This window comes from Tetrao urogallus (genome assembly GCF_951394365.1).
Source record: "Tetrao urogallus genome assembly, chromosome: 1".
Taxonomy (NCBI): Eukaryota; Metazoa; Chordata; class Aves; order Galliformes; family Phasianidae; genus Tetrao; species Tetrao urogallus.
Genome location: NC_136813.1, coordinates 12687345 through 12711060, shown reverse-complemented (window position 1 = coordinate 12711060; position 23716 = coordinate 12687345). Strand labels below are relative to the sequence as shown.

At 38.3% G+C, this 23716-nt stretch overlaps 1 protein-coding gene across 2 annotated transcripts in view; it reads right to left on the bottom strand.

Annotated features, from left to right (window-relative positions):
- Positions 1–23716, bottom strand: part of CNTN5 (contactin 5) — a gene marked incomplete at both ends in the record, with an annotated part of 322983 nt that overhangs the window by 147508 nt on the left and 151759 nt on the right. For both annotated transcript variants that reach the window (XM_079544036.1, XM_079544037.1), the window contains one exon: positions 5903–6106. In XM_079544036.1, the coding sequence (XP_079400162.1) occupies positions 5903–6106 (204 nt within the window). The remainder of the gene's footprint in view (positions 1–5902; positions 6107–23716) is intronic.

Sequence of the window (23716 nt, the reverse complement as noted above, 5' to 3'; positions counted from 1 at the left end):
GGAACATAGGTGAATGGCTTTAAACTAAAAATGAGAAGATTTAGGATAGATATTAGGAAGACATTTAGACAGTGGTGAGGTGCTGGGACAAGTTACAAAGAGAGGTTGTGAATGTCCCATCTTTGGAGGCATTCAAGGCCAATTCAGATGGATACTAGGCACCCTGATCTAGTGGGTGGCAGCCCTGCCTATAGAAGGGGGATTGGAACTAGACGAACTTTAGTGTGTTTTCCAATCCAGGCCATTCTATGACTGATTCTATGATTCTATGATTCTATGAAGGCCAGGTTGGAGGGGTCTTTGGGCAATCTATGATCTAGTGGAAGGTACTCATGCCCATGGTGGAGAGGTTGGAACTAGACAGTCTTTAAGGACCATTCCTACTCAAACCATCTTATGATTCCATGATTCTACTAATTGCACTTTTAAAATATATTTTCTCTCAAAACTCTTCATACAGAATCCACACTAAATAGTCTGTAGATCCTTGGATACTCCTTAAGTCCTGTTTAAAAATCGACACTGTTTTTCTAGGCCACTTTGAAAAGCTGCAGCCAAGAAAACAAAAATTGTACATCCCAATCTGTTTTAGACTATTGTAGGCTTTAGTAATAGTGATTTATTATTATTGTTTGAAATGTCTGTATTTCTTCTAAAACTTCTAAAACTTCAGCTATGGGAACCTCACATTGTCTTCTGGTTACCATTGCTTAAAATAATTCATATAGCTTGTATGATGGAGTCATATACCTTTTTAGAGTGTACTTTATAATATCTGACCTCTGCCATCTGTTGATTGTGTAGACAAGCTGGGAGGTTTTGTGTTTTGATGATTTTTTTTTTTAAGTTTTATTCTAAAAGACTTTGTTTCTGAAAATAATCATGTTAAATTGTCTTATGCTATTAAATATGAGCACATCTGAGGGATAACATGATCTTTAAAAATCTTATGTTTTCAACTTATTATTATTTATAATCTTTATTAGGTGCTATCTCTTCAAGTACTAAATGCTCGTTGCAAGTCATGTCATTATTTCAGCATTTCACATTCCTAATGAAATGCTGATCTGCTAATATTTTGTACCATGTTCTGTTCTTCTGGATTTTTCGTCCATTAGCATGAAACATGCCTGAAGCGACTGACAGAAAATGTAGAGAAATTATGAAGTGATTGTCTGTAAGACATCAATGCTCTTTGTAAAAATTAGGAAACAAGTCTATTATTGCAAAAGGATATTTTTTATCCTAATTATTTATGATATTTGAGACCAAAGAGGTCATCATATTTACATAAACTTCAAGGGAATTATCAAGGTCTTATCTTTCCATGTTACACTATTATTGTTTTGCCGTGACTGGTGCCTTCAGGCTGCTTATCTTACCCAGTTACCATTTCGGTCACTATCAGTCAGTATTAAAACAATCATTGTTTTCTTTTTCTCAAGATCTTTGTTAATTTGCATCAGGCAATAAAATAAACTTGAATTTTTAGGAAATACTGAGGCCTTGAGCTATGATAACTAGAATGGATTTGTCAGACATACACGTGATGTTTAGTTATGGCCATAAAAATTTTTCTCTGTCATTTTTTAGTTTCAACTATCAAACATGAAATACAGCAATAAATAAAACTGATCAACAGAATAAAAATTCAATGCAGGATCACAGAGATCATGTGATCTCCTCAGTTCTACCTTCTCATGAAAACACCTCCTTTCTGGCAATCTTGCACTCTCAACCTTCCTGGAGATGACCCCAACATTTCAGTATTCCTCAGACTGATTGTAAATAAGTCTTATCCCTTATTTTGTGACAAGTCATGTTCCTTATGTTACTACATCTCTAGGTCTGTGCCTTATCAGTGTGTGTGGGACTAAAAACTGTCCACACTGTTGTCTACTCAGAGTCTTCCCTAGCCAGGTAAAGTTGAACTGAAACACCAATGACCTTTCTATGATATCTACAATTACTGAAAACAGTAATTGTAAAAACCTTATATAAGGAAAAATCTACGTAAAATGAATTTTAATTTGTAGTGGTTGCTCTGACTTAGATAGAAATCTTTGACTTGAGTTCAAATTTCTGCTACCCAAATTGTCCATTGGATGCAGTATTGTCTGCATCAAACAGAAGAGATGACATAATTCATTAAATCACAGTAATTTGATAAACATTTTTTTGTGAGGTGTTCACATGCACCAGGAACAGACAAAGTAGAATTGAAAACATTTACATGTATTAATATAGCTAAAACAGTTTACATTATCCCCTGTAGGACATTTAATGAAAATGGAAAAAGAAATAAAATACTAAGATTTGTTTCTCATTGTCAGTCTTTTCTACAGCTAAGCACAACTGAACAAGCTACAGGTAGGATGTCAATCAATTGTTACCACTTCGGAAAGGACTGCTCTGCCTTTTCATTTTTCCTTCCCATCCATAACATTGCAGAGAAATTCTGAGTTTATAACTGTATCCATACAAAAATATTTCTTTGCTTTCATGGGAAAAAAATCAAACTACTGAGAAATCCTCATGTATCACTTTACTTCTGCTGTGTAGGTGCTAATCCTTCTATTCCATTAATCTTCCAGGTACTAAATACACTCTTGAAGCTCCCAGAGCATAAACTTCCATAATGTCCCTCAAATCCTTTCAGTTAAAATGATTTGGGTTTCTTTAAAACTGCTTAAGTAATATCTCTTTAACTTCAGAAGCCTACTTTGAATCAAGTAAGTTAGAAGGCATAGTTTAATAAATGACTGGTAATCTTTTAAGGCAGTAGTTACTGAAGAATATAAGATTCCTTAATTAAGCATCATTAGAATGCTAGAGAGAAAACAAAATCCAAAGATTTCTTACACTCATGAGAAAGGTTAGGCACAGATTTATTCTTGCCATTATTTTATTAGCAAAAGGTATTTATTAGCAAAAGACATTCCACTGCTCCGTGGTTAAGACTATTTGCCTAAGAACTTCGAGTGAAGTTCCTGATCTTAGTCAAATGGAGTAGGAGCGTTAATCCTACATAGTATTCTAATTGCAAAATTATTAGTAATTCTTACTTTTTTGTATAATCTTGTCAATTTGAATTTGATCTTGTCAAAAGAAATCTCAAAAGAAATCTCCCAGCATGTAACAAATTTTAAATAATTTTACGAGTCAGAATATGAGTTTCTTACTATATTGTAATTCTCACTTCTTTGGTGAATCTTTATACAGAACCAAAAAGGTTCTGATTGAGAAACTAGCTGCTGTAGCAATGAGTCTCTCCTTGAGACTCATCATGAAAGAAATAAAAGATTAATGAAAGCCAAGGAGGTTTCTACATCCTTGCAGAGTTTGACAGAAAGCCTTAAAGTTATTCTCTTTCTTCCTCAGAGAAACATAGGGACAAATGTTAACATAGGAGTATTTTTGTGAAAGGATTTCCATTCCCCTGAGTACAGGTATATATCTGTTTTTAATATATGTTTATATATTAAAAAAAAAAAGCAACAAATATATCAAGTAGAATATTTTTGATTTAATGAATACATATGTAGAGATATTAGAGAACATTTAATTATTTTATTTATACAGTGCCATTTGTAAAAACTGTTTTAAACCATAAAATCTTCTGTAGTTTCTGACAAATGTACTGACTGAATAGGATGCCAGTTGGGATCCCAGCTGCTAGAACTCAGAATGCTATGATTTTTGCACTAAAGTAAATATTTGGAAAGCTGAATGTAATTAATTTCATTTAAACATTCTAAAGCTTAAAAAAATATTACAAACGAATTCAGCAACATAGTGACAAATTTTCAGATACATGCATGTTTTCTTTAATGTAATTTTATTTCCAACTTTCTTATTATAATCTACCAGCAAATACTTAAAAGGAAACTAAAGGAAAATTTTTTTATTAAATAAATAAAAAAAATATTAAAGGAAACTTTTCAGAATTTCCAATAGGTAAAAAGCCATGGAAGTCTGGTAGGAATGCATGTATGTGAAAAAATAAATTGGGAAGTTGTTCAGAAGCAGTTCACCTACGCACAAACATTTCCCTGATATTCCAGCACAGATCAGAAGGTTGTATTATCACAATTGTATGACAGTCACTAGTGAAACACAAATTAGCTTGAGGCTGGCATATGCTACTCATTTGACATTTAAGGAAATTTGCATCATTTTATTTCCTAGCTCAGTGAAGTCAACTGCATTCTTTATCTTTGTTTACTTTCCCCACTTCTTGTTGTGTGACCATACAGTAGATTATGGATAACTAATCACAGAAGCACAGAATATTTGAATTATTTGTTGAATCCATTGAATCACTGCACACAATAAGAACATGAAAAAAATCTAATATGTAAGCAATAAAGCAATATACAAATAAGAAATATGACGATATGTCATAACTTGAAATGATTAAAAGTAATTTGTCTGATTTTGTATTATTATTTTCATTTTCAAAGGAGTAATAGTGAAGAGATCATACTTGCTTTGTTCATTTGGTAAAACTAAACACGTACAATGCAATAATTATCATAAGTACTGTACAAGAAAAAGTGAAAGAAATGATGTAGTAAAACATGCAGCTTTTTTTCTTTCAGATACTGCATATTCAGCAGACAGAGCTTTCAACCTAGTTACAATGAATAAAGATTAACTTAATTCCATTCTATATCTATGAACACACTTTTTTATTTAGTCTGTAATCTAAATCATCTCTGCTTATGTCCAGTGTTTATAATGCTTCTACAGCATAGAAATAGTCTTAGTGCTAGATAAATTTATAAGAAAAACAAAAGCCTCAGATTCTCTTTCTCTCTCTGATTTATATAAATGTGAATTCATATATCATGAATTGCTGGAATTAATTTCTGAAGAACTAGAATTCATCCTGGAAAAAATATAGGCACTTATGGAATTATTAACATTTATTCTCAAAAGTAACATTATTTTGATGGAAAACAAAAAATAAATATAAATGTTCTATTCGCAAACAAGCAAAAAATAATATTCTCTATAGGGAGCTATATAAACAGAGATACGCATAACTTATATTGAGATGTTGTGCTGCCTCATAGGGAATATTATTGGAAGGTGTTTTCCCTTGAATTTTGAAAATGACTGAGTTACTCCAACTTCAAGGCTAGTTCTGGAAAATAATGTTTAAGTACTTCTTTACAGAAAAAACAAACAAACAAACAAACAAAAAAACTCCTACTGCAGTGACATGCCTTCATGGAATTCTAAAGCATCTGGGTAGCTAACTATCTTTGCAGTCAACTCTATTGTGATGTTCCTGATGGTCCTTAATCAATGCAGTGAATTGGAGCCTGGAAGGGTAACAAGACTTCAGAACATCAAGTAATGTTTTAAGCATTAGAGTCTGTTCAGTTTTCTAACCACATTTCTTGTACCAGCCAAGATGCATCAATATTTCTCTCTTTGCATCCAGCTGGACTGTAAGGGCAGACGTGTCTTTTATGTTCTCTGCTATATTTGCTCATCTCCTGTGGATATCTCAGGTGCCTAAGGGCATCAAAACATGACAGTAGTCACTTGCATTTGGCAATAGTATTGACTCCTACAGAACCAAACATTAGTGAGAAAGGAATTTTTTTCTGTGTCAGTGATAAAGCATAAGAATAGCAAAAAGGAGTAAGAGTTTCAAACAAAATACTTCAGGAGGTGTCAGACTGCACTTGACTGAAGTTATAGTTATCTAAATAACCCCACAACTATAAGATGTTTTAAAAAACTGTCTTCATGGACACCTTTCTCTTGCTGGTCTCAGAAGTACTTACATGCTCACATTGAAAATAAAAACAAACAAATAATCATGGCTCTTGCGTTAGCTAAACAATTTTTGCTTCCACATAGTACCCAGCAACAACATCTTTCTTACCATCATTTCTCAGTGTCAGAGGTGTAGGAGGACTCAAAACTCTGGCATTTGTCACTGTGTTTTTTACCAGACATATATAGCTGCCAACATCAGATTTTTGCACCTTGGAGATGTAGAGATTGCCTGTCTCCTGGGAGATGAAGCGTCTGCTATCTTCTGCCACAAAAGATGGGAACTCATTAAACACCCAGCTATAGATGATCTCTAAAAGAAAACAGAAAAATAAGAGAAAACTATAATGGAAAAAATATTTTGTATTTGCTATGATACACTAAAGGAAAATTGATTACCTTTATTTAAATAATCTAAAAACAAAACAAGAGCTAAAACCTTTTAAAACTTTTTTTTCCTTTTATAAGTGATGATAATTTTTTTCAAAGAATTGAATTCACAGGTTTCCTGGAGGACAGATTAAATTAAGAATAAATAATTAAATTATTTAACATACTTAGATATCACCCATACAATATTAGATAATTCTTATTCCTAATTATTCAAGGTCAATCCAGAAATAAAATATAAAGAATTATTTTCTCCACTAGTTCAAATTTTCAATGAAATATAACACGATGCTTCCTACAGTGCATGACTTTTTCATATGTGCATATAAACAGCATTTATTCTCAACTTCTGTTTTTACATTCAACAGTATCTAATAGCTCTTAAACCTTCTTTGCAGGTGGTTTTACTTTATTACATTTCTGTTATCTTCTTTATCTGCTTATCTGAATAATTTGAGGATCTTTCTTATAAGAAGCATAAATCCCTATAGTCAATCAATGGTTCCTTAAACCAAAGATATCAAGTGCTTTTTTCTCATAACTTGATGGATCAAAGACTAATCAAAGTGGTTTATTTTAAAAATGTGAATCAAAATCTGAGCCTTGGTTATAATTTTTATCCTTGGAATCATTCTGTACACCTGAGAAATATATATTTTTCCCATTATACTTAAAATAATAAAGAAAAAAAATTCTGCATGAAATTATATCATGATTTATTACAAGTCTAAATGCATAAAAGTCTTTGCATTAGAAATATCAATAAAAATAATGAGATTCTGATTTAGCCCTTGCAGGGAATTATTCATATGAAATTCTACAAATTGGACTTGAAAGTCTTAACCAAATGTATACTTTTTCTACATGTTGTTCTCTTATTTTTCCACTTTTGCTTCTTTTCACTTTCTAAAATTAAATAAGTTCTTCACTATATACACAGTACTTATGAGACATTCTCTTCTGTAATCACTTGCTATGATAGTTTTTAAAGTTGTAACTCCAAGATTAGAAAAGTCAAGACTAGCTCAGGTATGCAGAATCCCTCCCACTTCCCCAAGATGCAGGCTGCTCCTCTGGTACAGTAAGTTCCAAGTTTTTGGACATAAATTTTTAGGTGATTATAATCGGCTTTAGTAGCAATCTGAAGATATTAATTGCACATCCGCTGGTTGAGTTCTGTCATTCATTTTTTTTCTGCTATGGCCAAAACGTTTTCATGACAGAAAGTTGACTGGAAAAAGGAAGAGTCAAAGAGGTAACTGAAAACACCTCAAAATTTCAATTTTTCTTTGCATTTTTCTGTCGATAGAAGAAGAACTAGTATAGCTCTTTATGGTGCAAAAAGTCACAAAATATATACCATAGCTGTGCATCCAAACTGACTCTAACAGTGTCAAGAGCATTAGAAAATGGAATGCAAAAACGAGAGTTTTTCAGCTAATATGAGCCAGCAGTGTAAGTCATATTTAGACGCAGGATGTTCAGGTTTGGTTTCAAAGAAGTTCAGTTCAGTTTTGAAGCCAGATGAAGATTTTCTCATTAAAAACTGATTGTGAAAATGCTATGTTAAAAGACTAAACAAATTCATCACAAGGTTGGGGAAGACTTGCAAAACAGAGAACTACAGATCTAATTACTATTCTGAGCAGTTACAGGGTGGACTCTGAGGAATTTAGGGCTCACAGAGAGTTCTCTGAATGTTCAAAATTTCCTTTCTTTGCAGCTGTGTTTCAAGCAAAATACTAATTAGCCAAAAACATTTCTGTCTGAAAATTTCATTGCTACATTTTGCTATGAAGTCTTATCTTGCAGAAATGATTTACGGTAGCATGGAACTCAACAAACTGATGATGAATATAAGAACTCAAGGAAAATGCATAGATTTTTAACTGAAAACACCTGTTACCAATTCAAGCAAAAAAACAATCAGTCACTCTCACTAAATACTCTGGCTTAAAAGTAGTTCAGACTAAATATAAAGTTGTCATCATTCTAGGTTCAGTGGCAGTTCCTGTAGAATTTACTACATTTGTACCCTAAAAATACACACAATGTGAATTATTCATTAATTAATTAGAACTACTTTTAGGGAATGGATTTAGGCAATGAAGTTTTGTACTTCCAATGAAATAAAAGACTTAGTTTTTGCTGATGCTGAGTCTGTAGGGAAGCTATCGTTTTGTCAACTTCCAGATGATTTTTGCTTGTAAAAATGAGTGGTGAGCGAATGCATACTGGAACAGGAGATTGAGAAAAACATCAAAGAATCATAGGGTGGAATTAAAAGGATCTTAAAGATCATTCAGTTCTAACCATCCTGACATGGTCAGAATTGTTAACCACTAATTCAAGCACTGTATGAGGTTTCTCAGGGTCCCATTCAAGCTAGCCTTGAATACCTCCATGGGGCACCCACAGCTTCCATGGACAACCTGATCCTATGTCTCACTACTCTCTAAGTAAAGAATTTCTTCCTAAAATCTAACGTAAATCTTCACTCTTTTAAAACCATTAGTTTAAAACCATTCATTTAAAACCATTCCCTCCTACCCTAGCGCTATCTAGCTATGCAAAGTCTGTCTCCCTCCTGGTTACATTTTAAGTATTTGTTAAGAGTCTGCAATGAGATCTTCCCAGAGCCTTATCTTTTCAAGGCTTAACAAGCCCAGCTCCTGTCATTGTAGGAGAGGTACTCCAGCCCACCAATTGTGTTAGTAGCCCTTCAACATTCTTCTTGTATTGAGGACTCCAGATCTCAATGCAGTACTCCAGATGGGGCCTCATGAGGGCAGAGAAGAGGGGGACAATCAGCCCCCCTCATCCTTCTTTCGAAGGCCACCCCTATTTCGAAGCAGACCAGGTCTTCCATACCGCAAGGGCACACTTTGGTTCATGTCCAGCTTTTCATTCATCATTCATCATCCCTAAGTCCTTCTCAGAAGAACTACTTCTCAGTGAGTCCTCCTCTCAGTCTGTACACATATCTGAGATTGCCCTTACACATTTGGCCTTGTTGAACCCCATGAAGATGATGTGGGTTCACTTTTCAAGTTTGTAAAAAAGCAACAGAATTTCTGCTGAATCTAAAATTCAGACAATTTATGCTATTAAACTTCAGTTATCACTTTTATTTGTGCACAGCATTTATATTCCTACCAAGCACCCAAAATCCAAAGCACAAACAAAAAAATAATAACAGTTAAAATGATAACAGTTTGATTTGTTTTCATCAGCCTACTGACATTAAAGAAAAAGCTACTACTTTCATTTATAAGAGAAAGTGGGAATACAGTTCCAAACACTCAAAGGATTTTGGATGCTTCTGAAGGATCATTGGAGCTGATCTGACCTTATGAAATTTCTCTTGGACCTATGTAATGATTTCAGCGCATTTTCAGATATAATTTGGAAGGTTATGTCCATACATTATGCATAGATTTCAGTGGAAATACCTTTATCCCAGGGAAATTTCCTGAAATTTCCAATGTATGCTATGCAGAACAATCAGAAACAACTACAGTTAGCTTGAGATTTGGTGACTCAAGAGATCTTAGCTGACAGAAATAGATGGATGATCTCACAGAAATGATTTTACAAAAAATTGTTAAAAGAAGTACTTCAATTATGGGAAAATGTGTGTATCTTGACATTGATCCATTGAACAAATCCCTTTACTTCTAAATTTTAAGCCATGGTAGAGAAGAAAAAACACACTGGTTTTCATATTCTCAAACAGTGTTCCGTGTTTGCATCCCAGAAAAATTAAAGTTAGGGTTCTTCAATTAGGGTTGCATACAAAGGATTCCCAGTCACAGGAATCATTTACTGGTTTTGTTTTGCTTTTTCTTTTTTCATTTTTTCCCCATCAGTAGCATGCATAAGTGAATACTCTCATAATTATGACACTAAAAAATAACTAATAGATGATGCAGAATCAAAATTCTATAACATTGCTATTTTTTCTGTTATTCATAGTATAAGCACTAAAATTCTAGAACTACAGGACATAGTTACGTATCACAGGTATCACAGCTGATCATTACAGCTGTAAGTGTAAATTACATGAAAGGCCTCGCATTTATGTATCATCTAAAATCCCACTTTTATGAAATGGTAAATTGATGAGTGAATGTCAAACCAAGAAGATGCCAAAAACTAAGAAGATATTAGTTCAATTTGTATACAGATTGCTACATCTAGTAAACTTCAAGCGTGTATTTTCCTGTAATGATTCGCTAAAAATATTTTAGAAGTAGTATTGTTTGATTAAGCATACAGCACAACTTTCACTGCATTAACTTTTCAATAGAGCATTAAATTCCAGAGATGCATCTAAAGTCTGACAGGTAAATAATGATGACTTTGGGAACATTTTAAAGTTAAATGTGACTACTGCCAAAATCTAAATAAAGAAAGCTATGACTGTAAAACTTTGAAGTAATGACTCTACAGATGAACCATTTGAAGTCAACTCTTTTTGAGAAAAAAAACTTGTCTAAAGCTGAGTAAAAGTTTTCTGCTCACTTTCCTTTCAATACCGAAAGAAAAAAAAGTTTAGGTGAAATAAGAAACTGCAGTATATAGAAAGTATAGAGTATTTTTTTAAAAGTACACACGCTGAGCACATTTTTTGTTTTTATGGCCATTTTTCTTATGTTTAATACAATACGTATTTTGAAATCACAAAGATAATTCAGAGTCACTGCTGGAAATTGTAGTTGACACACACAAAAAACCAAACTTTTGTTTATAGACTATTAATCAAAGCAAAGCAGTAACATAGAGAATTAAAAAGAAATTATGAATTATAGAGACAGTTGTAAACTGGCATTCTTCTGTGACTTGGGCTGGATAAGTAATCTTCTGGCATGTTCTGTTATATGCAAAATCTTGGAGTGGAAATTATTTAAATCATTTTGATAGCAGCAAAGCTGGTGTTTTCTTTTATGAATGACTGGCCTTGTTTACAAAAGCATGTTTCTGAAGGTCATTAGGAATGCCTTTCAAATATCCAAGTTGTTTCTGTTTTATTAAGGACTTTTCAGTGAGCTATGTAAGTGAAAATCTAGGTCGCTTGGTGATGAAGTAGTGAGAAAAGCACATCTATCTCCTGCCAAAAGGAATTTATTGTATTGTATGGTGTAAAATTTTCTTTGCTATCATTTCTTAAACAATTTAGTAGATCTATTTTCTCTGTTTCACAACACTAATTCCTAAACTGTCACAATGTTACATATTTCTCATAAGGGGTGAAGATGGAGCACTGGTATCTCAGCATTTTTGTTAGTGCTTTGTGATGTTTCTGGACACATCATTCTGATGCAAAAAAATGCTAGTTATTTGGCAGTGCTGAAGTCTTTCCGTCATTGAGGTGCAGTGAGAAATAAGCCTAAGTATTTTAACAAGAGCTTTGGCTGAGGCCTTCAGGTATCACCAAATATTCACTCCTCTATTTGTTAACATATGGTTGTTTCCCAGATTTATTTCAAGCCTTCTCTTCTGAGAAATGCTTCTTTTTTCCTTTAAACATGTGAAGATACAACAAGAGTTGCTGTAGAAATTCTCTTAAATGTACCTAGAACCTAAATGTAGAGCTCATATAATGGCTAATTATTGCATCTTCAAGGGTAAAGCATGCAAACACACATTTCACAACTGCACTTTTGTGCAATTACAGTGTTTGCAAAAGAAAGAAGTCTGATTTGTGTATTCTTTTTTGAAATGTGATAAGAGAGATACTAATCTATCTCGTCTGCTGTCCTGTTGGGAAAATATATTTCTCTTCCATTTAAAGTTTCCCTTGATTACCCCAATCCCACAAGATGGCGCTACCTGGCGAATGAATAATACTGATAACAGCCAAAGTCTGATGTAATCTGGGAGTTTTAGGAACTGTGAAGAAGCTGATTATTCTCTTTTTCTAAATTATATAAAACAAACAACAACAGTAAAAAAGAAAACACAAACAAACAAACTCACAAACAAAAAACTAAGCCTCCACTGCCAACCAAAAAGAACAAACAATTCACTCCAGATTAGGGGCTGAATTTGGTGTACATAAATATGAACCATGAAGTTTGCATGTGTAAGAGATTATTCTTTTACATCGTCTCAAAGCTTGCTGGGGACACAGTTGAACAAGTGCGAGCAAGTGCCTGGGCAAGGGTTGAGAAATCTTTTGTCTGGAGAACTCTGATTGACAAGTCCTGGGCAAGGGTTGTGAAGTCCTTTGTCTGAGGGACACAGATGGACAAGGCCAGGGGCAACGAGAGAGAGATAAGCTGCAGCTTAATGGCCAGGAAGCGCTCTTTTGTGTGGGTTTATCTCGAGGAAGATGGCCATCTCAGGAGGTGCTGCACAAGACTTACCCAAGTGCCCAGGAATGCCACAATGGCAGAAGAAGGAAGATAAAAAGGGGACCTACAGACATGAGGTTAGGTTTTCTGGCAACAGATTCCTCATTAAGAAGAGGTTTCTGACATGAGAAGCCTCACAACCTGCCTCTCTCCCTCCTGGACTTGCTCTGCGCTCTACCAGCATGCTGAAGAAGATCAAAGGTGTCTGCCATCAGATTCTTAACTATGGAATTCCTGCATGCTGACAGACTCTCCTGAGCTCTGCGACTTCTTTCTGCTACCTGCTTGCTGCCCAAGGCCGGCCACACTGCTGCTTCTCTCCCCCTGCTGCTTTTGCCTCGGACCTTTGAAATGGTGTGCAATGAGACTGCTGCTGGATCCTGGTGGTGACTATCCCCACTTTACGCAATTCTTGCTTCTCTCCTGTCTTTTCTATCGCCCTCCTTCCCTTCCCTTCCCCATCTCCCTGATTAGGATTTATAATAAACTGGTTGGACCAACATTTGAACCGTTGTTTCTTAATCTCACATCGGGTATATTGGAGCCAGACAGCATGATAGCTTCTTTATCATTCAGAAATACTGAGTTTAAAAAAAAAAAAAAAAAAAAAAAAAAAGTTCAGGAAAAAAAAGCATAGATCTCTCCTGTTGAAAATACAAAATCTCATTTCATCTCAAGTCCATTTTTTAACACCAGCACCACACTTGATCACTTGGTATTTGGATAATCAGTGTACCAACCACAGAATAAGGGTGCAACTTGCTGCACTTTCTAATGATGGAATACATTTCACATTTGGGAGAAAATATTGAAGGCTTCTTTGTAGCTATAATGAATAACTATGGGTTGATCCTCTTGCCTCCCAACACAACCAGATAAATAATTTTAGTGCATTTCTTTGTGCTGCTGTGACTTATTATCAGTTCTCATTAATCCTCCAAGAAAATATTTAATGAAGGTAATTTTTATTGCATTGTAATGCCCTTGTATAAAACAAATAGATATTGTCTATTTATCTGCTAACAGTGAAATTGCCTCTTTTTTGCTCTGGGGACTCTGTATCTACTGCTCACTTACCTGAAACACAGTTTTACCAATCACATATTTATCTTTGTTCAGATTTAATTACAGTGATAAATATTGAAATATTTTCTGTCCTATCATCATTTACATAGCTAATAACTAAAATATATTGGAAAAAAACAAAGATAGTGTCAAGACTGATTTTATACCGAAGGTTAAAAATGTAACATTACAGTTTCTACTGTGCGTAGTATAATCTCATTTTTACTTTTGACATGTATGAACTGTAGTCGGACATTGAAACATATAAAGGTTGATGAAATATCTTTCCCACACGTGATCTGTAAAAAGACAACATTGCATACAACAATTTCAGAGAAAAAGTAAAAGACCAGTTAGTATGTCTACTTGATTTTTATTGGTATGATTTTTTTAAAAAAATTATTCTGTGCCAGAAACATTTAAAATATAAAGTTCAGAAAGATCTCAAGGATACTTGTCCTTCAGGCTCTTAGGCAAGTTTAAACAAAAAATTCTGAGCCCAGTCCTTAAAAATGTCTGAGTTACGTTGCTAAATTCAGATCTGCAGAATAATCTATTTCAATGCACATTGCTCTGCTCTACTGGAAACCCAGTGAACTGCTGCTCTGCACTTCTACATGTCATATAATTGTCATTTAGAAAGAATATGTAGTCTTCTGCTGCCTTACTTCCAGCTAAGGGCAGTGTCCCATGACTATAATCTCTTCTCCTCATCCCCTTAGCATTAGGAGTCTAAGACATAGCTGATGTGTCACAGTATATACATAAGGAAAATAATATACTTTTTCCAAATATCTCAGATTTTTTTTCTAATAGAAATAGCATTATCTGTGTAATCTATGTACAAATATGATCCTTTCTGTGCTGAGAATATGAGTTTTTACAATACTAATATTTTTCAAAGACCTTTTCCTTTTCCTAACTTCCCCTCCAAAACACTTCAGAATTCAACAGTTGAACAAATGAGGTTTGAGGCATTTAAGCTGCTTTTGAAAAATTTGGCATATCTTTTCAAAGTTGATGTCTATAGTTTAAAGTTAAAAAAAGGCTTTCTGATGCCTGTATAAGAGGAATCTGCAGTGGGGAAACGGTACAGAACATTTACTTCAGCTATTCAGATTTAAGAAAAATCAGAGGAGAAAAGCAAAGTGATTCAGAGATACTATAAGCACTACTCATCTGGACGCCTCCCTACCTTTGCTAAGAAGGAAAGTTAAGCGCTGAACAACTTCATACTTCACAGAATCACAGAATTGTAGGGGTTGGAAGGGACCTCCAGAGATCATCGAGTCCAACCCCCCTGCCAAAGCAGGTTCCCTACAGCAGGTCGCACAGGTAGGCATCCAGGCAGGTCTTGAACATCTCCAGAGAAGGAGACTCCACCACCTCCCTGGGCAGCCTGTTCCAGTGCTCCGTCACCTCACTGTAAAGAAGTTCTTGCGCACATTTGTGCAGAACTTCCTATGCTGCAGTTTCCGGCCATTTCCCCTTGTCCTGTCTCCACTCACCAGTGAAAAGAGTCCGGCCTCACCATTCTGCCCCCCACACCTTAGATACTTATAGACCTGGATCAGGTCCCCTCTCAGCCTTCTTTTCTCAAGGCTGAACAGACCCAGTTCACTCAGCCTTTCTTCATAGGAGAGATGCTCCAGGCCCCTCACCATCTTTGTGGCCCTCCGCTGGACTCTTTCCAGGGATCCAAGAGATCCCTGTCTTTTTTGTACTGGGGAGCCCAGAACTGGACGCAGTACTCCAGATGAGGCCTCACCAGGGCAGAGTAGAGGGGGAGGATCACCTCCCTCGACCTGCTGGACACGCTCTTTTTAATGCATCCCAGGATGCCATTGGCCCTCTTGGCCACAAGGGCACACTGCTGGCTCATGGCTGACCTGTTGTCCACCAGGACACCCAGGTCCCTTTCCACAGAGCTCCCCTCCAGCAGCTCATCCCCCAACCTGTACCGGTGCATGGAATTATTCCTCCCCAGATGCAAGACTCTACACTTGCTTTTGTTAAACCTCACCCGGTTTTTTTCTGCCCAGCTCTCCAGCCTGTCCAGGTCTTGCTGAATGGCAACACAGCCTTCAGGCATGTCAGCCAATCCTCCCAACTTCGTATCATCAGCAAACTTGCTGAGGGTGGCCACTATCCCCTCATCAAGGTCATTGATGAAGATGTTGAACAAGACCGGACCCAGCACAGACCCCTGGGGGACACCAGTGGTTACAGGTCTCCAGCCAGACTCTGCACCACCAATGACAACCCTCTGCACTCTGCCAGTCAGCCAGTTCTCAACCCACCTCACTGTCCACTCATCTATCCCACACTTCCTCAGCTTTGTTATAAGGATGTCGTGGGGGACAGTATCAAATGCCTTGCTGAAATCAAGGTAGACTGCATCCACTGCTCTCCCCCCATCCACCAAGCCAGAGACAACATCATAGAAGGCTACCAGGTTGGTCAAACACGACCTCCCCCTGGTAAACCCATGCTGACTACTCTTGATAACCTCCTTTTCTTGCAGTTGTCTGGAGATGACATCCAGCACCAGCTGTTCCATCACCTTTCCAGGGACAGAGGTGAGGCTGACTGGCCTGTAATTGCCTGGATCTTCCTTCTTGCCCTTTTTGAAGACTGGAGTGACATTGGCTATCCTCCAGTCTTCAGGCACTTCCCCCGTCCTCCAAGACCTCTCAAAGATGACAGAAAGCGGTTCAGCAATCACCTCTGCCAGCTCCCTCAGCTGCTGTGGATGCATCCCATCGGGTCCCATGGATTTCATAGAATCATAGAATCATAGAATCACTAAGGTTGGAAAAGACCTAAAAGATCACCCAGTCCAACCGTTCACCTATTCCCAATAGCTCCTACTAAACCATGTCCCTCAACACAACATCCAGTCTTTCCTTGAACACCCCCAGGGTCGGTGATTCCACCACCTCCCTGGGCAGTCCATTCCAGTGCCTGACCACCCTTTCTGAAAAGTAATACTTCCTCATGTCCAGCCTGAACTTCCCCTGGCGTAGCTTGAAACCATTCCCCCTGGTCCTATCACTAATGACACGAGAGAAGAGGCCGACCCCCAGCTCACTACAACCTCCCTTCAGGAAGTTATAGAGAGCAATAAGGTCTCCCCTGAGCCTCCTCTTCTCCAGGCTGAACATTCCCAGCTCCTTCAGCCTCTCCTCATATGGCCTGTGCTCCAGACCCCTCACCAGCTTCGTTGCCCTTCTTTGAACACGCTCCAGGGCCTCAATATCTTTCTTGCAGTGAGGGGCCCAAAACTGGACACAGTACTCGAGGTGCGGCCTGACGAGTGCTGAATATAGGGGAACAATCACCTCTCTGCTCCTGCTTGCAACACTGTTTCTGATGCAAGCCAGGATGCCATTGGCCTTCTTGGCCACCTGGGCACACTGTCGGCTCATGTTCAGCTGAGCATCAATCAATACCCCCAGGTCCATTTCCTCTACGCAGTCCTCCAGCCACACCGCCCCAAGCCTGTAGCGTCGCCTGGGGTTGTTGTGGCCGAAGTGCAGGACCCGGCATTTGGCCTTGTTGAAACTCATCCCATTGGCTCCAGCCCAGCTCTCCAGCCTGTCCAGATCCCTCTGTAGGGCGTCGCTACCCCCAGGCAGATCCACGCTTCCAGCCAACTTGGTGTCATCTGCGAATTTACTGAGGGTGCACTCGATGCCCTCATCGAGGTCATCTATAAAGATATTGAAGAGGACAGGCCCCAGCACCGACCCCTGCGGAACACCACTCACGACCGGTCGCCAGCTGGATTTGACTCCATTCACCACCACTCTCTGTGCCCGGCCCTCCAGCCAGCTCCTTACCCAGCCAAGAGTGTACCCATCCAAGCCTCTGACTGCCAGCTTCTGCAGGAGAATGCTGTGGGAGACAGTGTCAAAGGCTTTGCTGAAGTCTAGGTAGACCACATCAACAGCCTTTCCTTCATCCACCAGATGGGTCACTAGATCATAGAAGGAGATCAGGTTGGTCAAACAGGACCTGCCCTTCATGAACCCATGCTGGCTAGGCCTGATCCCCCGGTCACCCTGCACATGCCGCAGGGTGAACATTGATGTTGCCTAGGCGCTCTCGGACCACCTCTTCCCTGACTGCAGGGAGGTCTTCCATTCCCCAGACCCTCTCACTAACCTCCAGGGTCTCGGATTCCCGAGGGGGAGATTTTTCATTGAAGACAGAAGCAAAGAAGGCATTCAGTATCTCCGCCTTCTCAGCATCCCCCGTTACCAGAACACCCCCGTCACTTAGCAGGGGAGCCACATTCTCCCTAGTCTTCCTTTTACTGTTAACGTACTTAAAAAAGCCTTTTTTATTATCCTTTATCCCCTACGCCAGATTTAATTCCAGGCGGGCTTTAGCCTTCCTCGTCGCATCCCTGCAGGCCCTGACAACATTCCTGTATTCTTCCCAAGTAGTCAGACCCTTTTTCCACATTTCATGGGCCTTCTTCTTTCCTTTGAGTTTGGGCACAAGCTCCTTGCTCATTCACACAGGTCTCCTGCCACCCTTCCCCGATTTCTTGCTTACAGGGACGCACCAATCCTGAGCTTGGAAGAAGAGCTGCTTAAATGCCCACCAGCTCTCACAGGCCCCCTTCCCTTCTAACACCCTAGCCCATGAGACAGCTCCAAGTAGGTCCCGGAAGAGATCAAAGTTGGCTCTCCTAAAGTCCAGGGTAGCAATCCTACTTTTTGCTTTACTTCTTCCGCTCATGATCTTGAACTCCACCATCTCGTGGTCACTACAACCCAAGCTGCCCCCGACCTTTACTTTCCTGACAAGCCCTTCTCTATTAGTGAGAATAAGGTCCAGCAGTACCCCTCTCCTCGTCGATTCCTCCACCACCTGCATCAGGAAGTTGTCTTCAACACATTGCAGGAACCGTCTGGACCGCGCATGCCTGGCCACATTGCTTTTCCAGCAAATATCTGGATAACTGAAGTCCCCCTTAAGCACAAGTGCCTGGGATTGTGATGCTGCTTCCAGTTGCTTCTGGAAGGCCTCATCAACTTTCTCCTCCTGACTGGGGGGCCTGTAGCACACTCCCACAACAGTGTCAGCCATACCAGCCCGCCCCTTGATTCTCACCCACAAGCTCTCCACTGCTACAGTGCTCTCCCCAAGGTGGAGTTAAATACATTCTAGCTGCTCTCTCACATAAAGAGCAACTCCACCACCCCGCCTCGCCGGCCGATCTTTCCTAAAAAGCACATAGCCCTCCATGACAACATTCCAGTCATGCGAGCTGTCCCACCACATCTCTGTGATCGCAATTAGATCGTAGCCGTGCGACCGCATGCAGATCTCCAACTCTTCCTGTTTATTTCCCATACTGCGCGCATTAGTGTATAGACACTTCAGGGAAGCAGCATTCCCCTGCCACACTCCATCCCTACGAACTCCACCCTCCTCACCCATCAAGTTCTCTTTTGAACCTCGAACTACCTGCACAACCTCAGCAGCCCTCATTTTGTCCCCTTCGCCCTTCTTTCCTAGTTTAAAGACCTTTCAATGAGGCCCGCCAGCTCCTGGGCTAGAATCCTTTTACCCCTTGTAGACAGGTGAGCTCCATCTGCAGCCGTCATGCCAGGAGCCGAGTAAATTCCCCCATGGTCAAAAAAACCAAAGTTCTTGTCCCTGCACCAGCCTCTAAGCCATTTATTGATGAGGAGGGTTTTTTGATCCTCTCAGTGTCCTTCCCTGCCACTGAAGGGATAGAAGAGAAGACCACCTGCACTCCCGCACCATCAAGTATCCTCCCCAGACCCTTGAAGTCATTCCCGATTGCCCTTAGGCTTCTTTTGGCAGCATCATCACCACCAACCTGGACTACCAATAAGGGGTAGTAGTCAGATGGGCGAATAAGCCCAGGCAGCTTTCTAGAGATGTCCCTGACCCATGCCTGAGGGAGGCAGCACACTTCCTTCCGGGTGGGGTCAGGTCAACATATCAGGCCCTCAGTTCCCTGTAGAAGGGAATCACCTACAACTATCACCCTTCTTTCTTTACCGGAAGAGGCTGTCTTCAAGCGTAGAGCCGACCGCCTCTCCTTAGGAAATCTCGGAGGCTGTTTCACCACCTCATTCTCAGCCTCCTCACCCTCCAGTTCCAGGGTTTCAAACCTATTACTTAGAGGCACCTGAGGAATTGGGGTAGGTCGGTAAGGGCGCCGCCTGCGTCGCTGAGGTGGGACCTGCTGCCATTCCTCCTCTCCTTGGCTTTCACTCTTTAAGTTTTCTGGGTAACATAAATGTTTATAATTTCTAACACAGTCACATCAGTGAACTTGTCTGGAGCTTTACTCAGTATGTATCTCAGAGAGTAAAAATGGGAAGCATGTATAAATGCTAATAAGCAGCATTCACATGTTGATTCACCAGCTACCACATCTCTTTCAGAACTGTACATATGACATTTTTCTAAGTGCATATCTACATGGATAATTTTGATAAGCACATTATGTGCTTCTCACTGGTTTTATTTTTTTCTACACTAAATAGATAATGGATGGATTAATGGAATCTAGTCATTCTAAGCCCTTCAAAACAAATGAGCCCAAGTCTTAGTCATGACCAAGATTCCAGATTTCTTACATATGATATGAACAAAGTAGAAAGAATCAACTCTTGTCAATTGTCTAGTATATCTGAACTTCAGCAATGAAGCAGAAAATTTTAAGCCAGGCTACTGAACAACAACAGTGACAGAAAGATCTCAGAAATTGGGACCATAGGGCTACAACTTTCTTTCATAACTTTGTCTCTTTCCATACCATTGGCTTGACTGATCCTTAGTCCTAAAGAAGCTTGGGATTCAGCAGAAAAGGCCAAATTTAGATAAACTGTTCATACGTATTATCTGTATCATTGTTTCCATTCTTTCTTATTCTTACTAAATCTTTATCCCTACAGTTGTTATTGGAAGATTTGCTTAATTTTCCAACAAGAAAAATAGCCATGAAAATTAATGCTTCAATAAACTAAAGAATGAAGTTAAATTTTCCAGTTACTTATTCTCTGCTGTAGTGTAATAACACCAACACAACAGGAAGTGTTTCAGCTGGCTAATTAAGTAATCAGCGATGATTTTAACAATATTGGAACATAGCATGAAAACAGAGGAGATAAAAGGGAGCAAGCAAATAGTCAGAATGAATGGCATTATAAAAGATGTCATAGAGATCAAAAAGAGAGCTCTGTTTGACTGTCACTTCTCTGGGAAATGTATTTTGCCATCAGAAGATAAGGCTGCACAGTGATTTGGATTCAGCGGATTTCCTTGTGAATGTATTATGCTTATACCCACCCAATCAGTCATTTTCCCCCTTGATAAGTCCAAGAAATTGTCTTTAATATATTTACTTCTAAATTCTAACTGTTTTCAGCTTTTTTTGTGTTGCACAGGCAAAAGGAACATAAGCACATCCAGGTATGTATTTCAAAGCAATTTATTCTGCCTTGTTATGCCTTTGAGAAGGAAAAATGAAAATCAGTTATCCCAACTAGAATAGTTTTCATACAGTTTCTTTTATTTGGAACATTCTTGTTGAACTGATTAAATATATGTCAATATGTCTCATTAAGAACTGCATTACTAAATTCACTTTAATATTGCATTTATAAAATAAGTAATAACTAACATTATTACATGGACAATCTTTTTAATGACATCGTATAGAACACACATCAGTTGAGCCTAAAACTTACTTCTTTAGAGTCAAGACTGACCTCATATCATCTTCAGTTTTCATCTCTACCAAAATCAATACTGAATTCAGTATTCATGTGTAGACTGAGAATGGTAAAAAATATTTTGTCTTAAAACTGATATTTTCATCCTCTTTTAGTCCTTTAAAATTTACTCACAGTGGCAATGGAGAGAAAGATTTAGAATCTAGATCCTCAGAAATGAGTAATTTCTCATTTCTTCCTCTTTCTTCTGTTCTCTCTTTTTTTCAGCTATTTGACCAGCATTGTATTTCTTCTCCTTAGTTATAATTATTAACATGTGAACTCTTTCTTGCTAATCTTTTCTGTGGTGTGGAGAGGTAATTGGGATTAATTAAACACGGTAGACATAACTGCCATGTTTGTGAAATTCTGTTGTTCATGCTATTAGTTTAGTAAAATATCAAAGCTAAGTACCAAGTAGATTCTAATAGAAAGAGCAAAATGGGAGAATTAAATTTGCAAAAACTCTGTACACCTTCTAACTGTAACTACTGTATGTTTCTCTAATCTTATATCTATTAATGCTGTGCTCCTGCTATTTTCGAAATTTTCCTGGAGAAAAGAAGGATGCGGGGTGACCTCATTACAGCCTTTCAATACCTAAAGGGAGCCTACAGAGGAGAGGGGAATCAACTCTTTGAAAGGGTTGATATGTGTAGGACGAGGAGAAATGGTTTTAAGTTGAGGGAGGGGAGATTTAGGTCGGACATCAGGGGGAAGTTCTTTACCCAGAGAGTGGTGAGGTACTGGAACAGGCTGCCCAGAGAGGTTGTGGATGCCCCGTCCTTAGAGGTGTTCAAGGCCAGGTTGGATGGGGCTCTGGGCAGCCTGGTTTAGCATTTAACGTGGAGGTTGGTGGCCCTGCCTATGGCAGGGGGGGGTTGGAGATTCATGATCCTTGAGGTCCCTTCCAACCCTGGCCATTCTGTGAAATTATATAACCTATGGAATTGAATATGGAAGTTTTGTAGCTTTTTTTTTTTTTTTTTTTTTTTCTCTCTACTTTAATTGGTATTTTTACAAGATTGGTTGGAGAAATGTGGTTGTGACACCATGAACACAGATTTCAGTTAAACTTAGCAGGCTAATGCAGTCTTGTTTATTCACTAGACTAAGGGGATCCTGGTAGTTCTAATTTGTTGAGACATCTCAGTAACAGACTACTATTTGAGGAGTTTATCAATTACAGAAACTTTTCATCATCATTGTCCCATATGTCAGCTTTCAGACAAAAAATAGCACATTTTTTGAAATAAATATTAATTTTTTTAATAGGATGGGAATGATTTATGATAAGATTGATTTATGATTGATACTATTGATATATTGATATATATAAGACTGATTTATTATGATATGATTTACGATTGCGATAATATTTGGAAAGGTGCTCTAAAAAAAACCCTATAAAATTACAAGTTTCTTGAGAGAAATTGATGCAGCAACACGTTTATTTTATGTTACTGCTCTTAGAAATATTTCTAAAAAGAAGAATCAAGGCTTCAAAAAAAATTTAAATTAATAATAATTATTTATTCATTTGACTATTATACAGACATTGCTCAGAATGTGGTGCATATTCAATTCATAAAAATGCAATTAAAGCCTAGCAACAACACACAGGCAACAGACGGGGAGTATCTCCTTTTTGGCAAACATAGCTAGTTAAAATGCCACACTATTGAAAATTCTATTATCCACAAAATCTTAAATTTCATATCCTCAAATGCATGCACCGCCTTCAATAAGATTGAGGAAGGAAACACTATAAAGTGCTCCAGGGAAGTCAGCAGGAAAATTACTGGTCATGTATTGAGTAATGAAAAGACCATAGAAGAAAAAAAAAGCAAAGTTAATTGTATTTGTTCATTCCATAATGAAAACTACAGGCATAGTCATCAATCAGTTGCACAGATAAAGAATACAGATTGCTGTACTGAGACATGTCAGGGGCCATGAACATTTGCTTCATTGATAACACACATGGGAATTAGTGTTATTAGAAAAGAATGTAGTATTGAATGAAGTATATAGAATGAAGTATTTTATTGAAGGTGATAAAGTAGTGGATGCAAGAGCAAAACATCTCCTAGGATAAAATGTGCTAAAGAGAGAAAATATCCCATTGAATGATTATTAGGACAAGAACATAGAGTTAAAAGGAAAGGATATTGAGGAGCTGGAGCAGGTCCAAAGAAGGGCAACGAGGCTGGTGAAGGGCTTGGAGAATGTACCCTACAAGGAGCAAATAAAGGGCTGTACAGTCTGGGAAAAAGAAGGCTGAGGGAAGACCTTATTGCTCTCTTCCAATATCTGAAAGGTGCTTACAGCAAGAGCGGGATTGGT